This window comes from Hemiscyllium ocellatum, chromosome 50 (assembly GCF_020745735.1).
Source record: "Hemiscyllium ocellatum isolate sHemOce1 chromosome 50, sHemOce1.pat.X.cur, whole genome shotgun sequence".
Lineage (NCBI taxonomy): Eukaryota > Metazoa > Chordata > Chondrichthyes > Orectolobiformes > Hemiscylliidae > Hemiscyllium > Hemiscyllium ocellatum.
This window is the reverse complement of record NC_083450.1, coordinates 6,863,588-6,869,587: the sequence shown is the minus strand read 5'-3', so window position 1 is coordinate 6,869,587 and position 6,000 is coordinate 6,863,588. Positions and strand designations below refer to the sequence as shown.

The following is a 6,000-nucleotide window of genomic DNA, read 5'->3' as shown; positions in this document are numbered from 1 at the left end:
GTCCCCAGGGATTGATGGTGCGATCCCAGAGAGATATGGGATGAAGAAGGAGCCTCTGGCAATAGATTGTACCTTTCCTCAGGGATCCAGGATCAGGGGGGGACGTCTGGGACTAGACGGCACATTCCCAGAGCGATACAGGATGACAGTGGAGCCCCCACAAACAGAAGGAGACAGTGACCAGGATGACTTGCGAGATTGGGGCCACAGCACTGTCAAGTGGAATAGTCAGCCAGGGGAAGACATCCTGGTGGATCCCTCATAATCTGACCAAGCACAGTTTTTTTTTATAGATTGCTGCAAACCTCCCCTGCTCAAACCTTTGCATATTATCTGCTTCAGTGAGACTGTGAAGCAGGCTGTGGGAGGCAGGGTTTTTTAAAAAAAATATGCTTTAAGCCGTTCAGGACAAGTGTCTGCCTCTATGCACCTTTTTAATGTTTCTGAGATAAGTGGCAACTGTTGCAATGAAACACTGTTTTTGTGTGTGTTTGTATATGTCTAAGTGAATGTCTGTGTGTGTACTTGCGTAAAGTGCAAGTGAGTGTGTGTACTTGTGTGTGTCTGAGTGAATGTGTGCATGTATGTGTGTACATGCGAGTGTGCAGTGTGTGCATGTGTCTGTGTGAGTGAATGTGCGTGGACTTGTGCAAGTGTACAAGCATGCATGTGTTTGTGTGCATGAATGTGTGTGTAAGTGTGCATGTGGTCGTGACTGTGCAAGTGTGTGCACGTATGTGCACGTATGTTTGTGTGAATGTGTACGCATGTGTAAATGTGTATGCATTTGTGTCTGAGTCAATGTCTTTGTACATGTTTAAACGTGCGTGTGTGTGCATGCATTTGTGTGAATGAATGTGTACACGTGTGTAAATATTTGTGTCTGCATTTGGTGAGTGAGTGAATGTGTGTGTGTGTGCTTTTGTAAATGTGTGGCTGAGTGAATGTGTGCATGGAGGTGTGAAAATGTGTGAGCATCTGACATGTCTGTACCTGTGACTGTGTGTGTGTGTGTGTGTGTGTGTGTGTGTGTGTGTGTCTGAGATAATTGGGCGTTACATGTCTTTGAATGTTCTCACTTTGGCAGCGAGAAGCCATTTGTGTCTGATGTGATGCCCAACACACAGGCACAAGCATTGGGCACATCCCTGGAGGAATGTCGCCCCTGAATGGGTACTGGTATCAGGCAGTCCAGGGGAGCGAGCTGGGGGGAGACACACACACAAGCTGCCAAGCAACTTTCCCCGGAGAGTTAGAGTTAGCCTACGTTGGTGCAATTGTTGCATCATGTGGTGCGGGTGAGGAGCTGCCACTCTCGGGCCTTGCTGACCTGCCGTTTCTGAAAAGGGCAAAGCATTTGCACTTGGCTCTACATGTCCAGCCAGCGTAGCCATCGTTTCCAAATCCACAGGATGGTCTCCGTTTGGCCTTTGTCACATCTTCCCCGCTGAATTCCCCCACCCACCCCCGACACACACACACACACACACACACACTCACAAAATCAATCATCCCTCCTCTCTGGAGAACCGAGCACAGCTCTCACCTAGAACTCTGCGCCTCTGCTTGCGGTTAATAACCACTTGCAGAACCAGCTCACCAAAACAAAAATAAAATTCTGAACCGTTGAGAAAACAGATGTGATTCCACTAGTTTATCACCTGTCCTCAGGGTGATGAGAGTGAAGGTAGATTTGAAATATTAATATATTTTAAATTATGTATAAAATTATATTAAAAGTTATAAATGTTGCTGCCCTATGCATGTGTGTGAATGTGAAATATTATCAGCAAATATAGTAACAACTTTATTTAATTACTGATCGGAAATTGAACCTTTTATATGATACACAAGGTTTTGAAATCTTGAATCTTTTCAGATTTGATTGTCTGCTGTAGACTGCTGCCTCTTTTTAATGCTCTTTCTCTCTCTCTCTCTCTCTCTCTGTCTTCCTCCTTCCCTCTCCAACTCCTTTCCCCCCGCCCTCCCCCTCTCCCTAGAGGCATGCAGTTTGCCCAGTGTGCACTTTCCCGGTTCCAAACCAATGCAAGTGGCGGACGACGGCTCCCGGTCACTGCTCACCCAGTGGTGAGCCAGGACTGCGGGGCGTTGCTCCTCCCTCGTTTACCGGACACTGTGACATCATTTTATAATGATGGTGGGGGGACTGTTGGTCAGGGCCACATACTCCTCAGCCTGACAAAGAAATGTCAAAAAGCACTTTCTGTTTTCTTATGGAGCTCGGGGGGGATTTGGTAATGTTCCCAGTATCTAATCCCGAGTTGTCCCTGTGATAGGGGGGATAGTGTAGAGGGAGCTTAACTCTGTATCTAACCCCGTGCTGTCCCTGTCCCTGGGATGGGGGGACAGTGTAGAGGGAGCTTTACTCTGTATCTAACCTGGTGCTGTCCCTGTCCCTGGGATGGGGGCACAGGGTAGAGGGAGCTTTACTCTGTATCTAACCCCGTGCTGTCCCTATCCCTGGGATGGGGGGACAGTGTAGAGGGAGCTTTACTCTGTATCTAACCCGGTGCTGTCCCTGTCCCTGGGATGGGGGCAGAGTGTAGAGGGGGTTTTACTCTGTATCTACCCCGGTGCTGTCCCTGGAATGGGGGGGGACAGTGTAGAGGAAGCTTCACTGTGTATCTAACCCAGTGTTGTCCCTGTCCTGAGAGTGTTTGATGAGGGGGACAGCGTAGAGGGAGCTTTCCCCTGTCCCTGACCTTGTGCTCTGCTTCCCCCCACCTTGCTTTCTGACCCTGGATGGAGAATTGCATCCCAGCCAAGGAGGGCAAAGGTTCGTATTAAAACGCCGGGACTTGGGTGCGGGGTCCACGCTGGGGGGTGGGGGGAGAGGGAGGAGGGGTGTCTCCCACATTGTCCTGAAGGAGCCGCCAACGAGGCAGATGTGGGTGACTCTGCTGAAAGGCACGGCAGGGGCAGACTTGGTGGCTGGACCCCTGGACAACACCCCCTTCCCTCCTCCCGGGGGGGGGGGGGGGGGGGGGGTCGGGGCGGGTGATACTGCTGGAAATGGAATGTATGCGCAGTGAGCGGTAGTGGGCTTACAAATGCTGGTACCTCCCGCTGAGGGTAGTAGGAGGCTGGTGCCCTTGACGTTGTTAAACTTGACCATTGGAGCATAGCTCCAACTCTTGCACTTGCTGCACTGTCAGTCTTTCTGTTCGGTGTTTAGACCATAGCCTAGTTGCACTTTAACCTCTAATATGTGTCCCCCTCCCCCCCAACCCCTTTAGCTTAATTGTACCTCTCCAGCCTGTGGACCTGATTTTTGGAGGGGATTCCTTTGTGCACCTTATCGAGTTTTGTTCATTTGTTTGTTTGATGTTTAGCTCCCTCCAACCCCCCCCCCCCCCCCCCCCCCAACCTCCACCCGGGTTTCTGCCCAGCGACCCGGCTTTGCAAACTGTATCACACCTGGGGTCCAGATCCCCCGTGGTCTTGTGGTACAGGACATTCCTCGCAAGTTTTTAACCCTTCCAAGAGAGATTTGATTTGACGTCAAGAATTTTTATTAGGTTGCAGGATGAGATTTTGGCGTTTTTGACATTAAGAATGCACTTGTTATATCATGCAAGATGATTTTAATTTTTATTTGTGTGTGCGCGTGCGTTCTTGTGCTGGCTGTAAATACTGATTTACTTTTTAAAACGATAAAGAATGTGCCTTAATGATGGTGGCCTGTTTATCACTGATGGGTAGTGGAAATAAATTTTGATCTCTCAGCCGCTTTTCACGAGTGTCTCTCAGTTCATCAGCTCAGTTGTGATTCATTTCAGATCATTAAATGCTTTATTTTGTTTTCTTCAGCGGGGAGAGAAAGTGGGAGCCCTCATCTCCCGCAGAATAAATTGTTGCACCCCTCCCAAGATACGGTATTCTTGCAGTTTTGTCCTGATTTGCGTGCAACTTTAATTTCTCTCTCTCCCCCCCTCCCCACACACACTCTCTGTGTCACAACAAGATCAAGTTCTCAACCAGTCAATGACGATCAAATATTATTTTATTCAGTTGGAGGCATTTACAGTGGCACGGTCTGACAGTGCCGCTCCCCCCATTCCAGCTGCTCCACAGCCCTCACCCTATCGGACCATAGGAAATGAGGGGTGATGGAGTGCAGTTATTTCCCTGGGACCTGTATTTGTCTGCCGTGTATAACATAGGTAAACGTGACTCCTTCCCTTCCCCCACATCTCCCACCGATATCTGCTGTGTATAACGTAAAAAACGTGACTCCTTCCCTTCCCCCACATCCCCCACCGATATCTGCTGTGTATAACGTAAAAAACGTGACTCCTTCCCTTCCCCCACTGATATCTGCTGTGTATAACGTAGGTAAACGTGACTCCCTCCCTTCCCCCACATCCCCCACTGATATCTGCTGTTTATAACGTAGGTAAACGTGACTCCTTCCCTTCCCCCACATCCCCCACCGATATCTGCTGTGTATAACGTAGGTAAACGTGACTCCCTCCCTTCCCCCACATCCCCCAGCAATATCTGCCGTGTGTAACGTAGGTAAACGTGACTCCTTCCCTTCCCCCACATCCCCCACCGATATCTGCCGTGTCTAACGTAGGTAAACGTGACTCCCTCCCTTCCCCCACATCCCTCACCGATATCTGCCGTGTGTAACGTAGGTAAACGTGACTCCTTCCCTTCCCCCACATCCCCCACCGATATCTGCCGTGTATGACGTGGGTAAACGTGACTCCCTCCCTTCCCGCCCCCTACCCGTCAGCCCTATTTGAGTTCGGGCAGGACCAGTTTCCAGTCCTCGTCCATGTGGGTGTAGGTCAGGGGCGTTTGCGCTTGAGCGGTGACTGTGGTGCCACTGGTGCTGGCCGTGTCCACGCGCACGTCCCTCAGGGAGCCAGCCTCACTGCCGCTGCCACTGAGGGAGGGCGTATCCTGCCGCCGGTGCCCCCGCCTCTCTGCCCACTCCAGGTCGGCCACCGTGACCAGGTCCCGGCCGCTCCTCTTGGTGATGAACTCGCTGGGGTCGTACAGCTCCTCCGGGCTCGTCTCCTCCTCCGGCGATTTCTCCTGGTACCCGAAATCCGGCTCGCTCTCACTGCCGGGCCGGGGTGGGAGTGGGTGCAAGGGGAGCAGGGAAAGTAGGGGCAGGCGGAAAAGAAACGTTGGGAGATGAAACGTTTCCATTAGTGAAGTGCGCAAGGGTTTCTGAGCCATGTTCTGCAACCACCTGTTACACAGGAACTGGAGGCCATTCAGCCCCCTTCTCCAACCTGTTACACAGGAACAGGAGGCCATTCAGCCCTCTCCTCGAGCCTGTTACACAGAAGGAGGCCCATTCAGCCATCTTGTTGAGCCTGGTCGACAGTAACTCAATCTTTTTGACCTTTTCCCTCCATTCGATCAGAGAACATTTTTTTTCATCGGTTCCTTATTCCTCAGTTCCCTTAACCCAATTTAAAAACACCTCCATCTCGGTTGTGGTGTTTTTCAATTGGTTCCAATCCTCCGGTCCGTCCATAGCCAGCAGTTTTATTTTGGTGGGGGAGGGTCTCCCAGACCTCCACGACCACCCCTACCTCTATCCCCAAATGACACAGTCTGAATTGAAATGTTCTGACCACGAATGGGATCGCATCAGTAAGTCGGACATTTGCAAATCAGGGACACCCTGCATGGGTTTTCCAAATTACTTGCCGTAGCCATGCACCAATCTTTCATGATTAATGCACTAGGATGCCCAGATCCCTCTGCACCTCGGAGCTCGGCAATCTCTCACCATTTTAATAGTATGCTTTGCCGCTATCCTCCTGGACACTCCCGTGTTTTCTTACATTGTGCCCCATTATCCCGACCTATCCCTTTCGCAGAGTCGCACAGCATGGTGGAAACAGACCCTATGGCCCAACCAGTCCGTGCCGAGTGGGATGCTCTTCGGAGGGTTAATGGGCCAAATGGCCTGCTTCCACACTAGGGATACTATGACCTAGCGGAGGGGCTTCT

The 6,000-nt window shown here is 50.8% G+C and overlaps 1 protein-coding gene across 4 annotated transcripts in view; it reads left to right on the top strand.

The window, feature by feature from the left end:
• Nucleotides 1-3,746, top strand: part of LOC132805639 (zinc finger and BTB domain-containing protein 7B-like) — a 91,534-nt gene extending 87,788 nt beyond the window's left edge. For all 4 annotated transcript variants that reach the window (XM_060820826.1, XM_060820829.1, XM_060820827.1 and 1 more), the window contains one exon: nucleotides 1-3,746. This exon is cut by the window's left edge and continues 735 nt beyond it. In XM_060820826.1, the coding sequence (XP_060676809.1) occupies nucleotides 1-265 (265 nt within the window). In that variant the 3' untranslated portion in view covers nucleotides 266-3,746.
• Nucleotides 3,747-6,000: the final 2,254 nt, after the last annotated feature.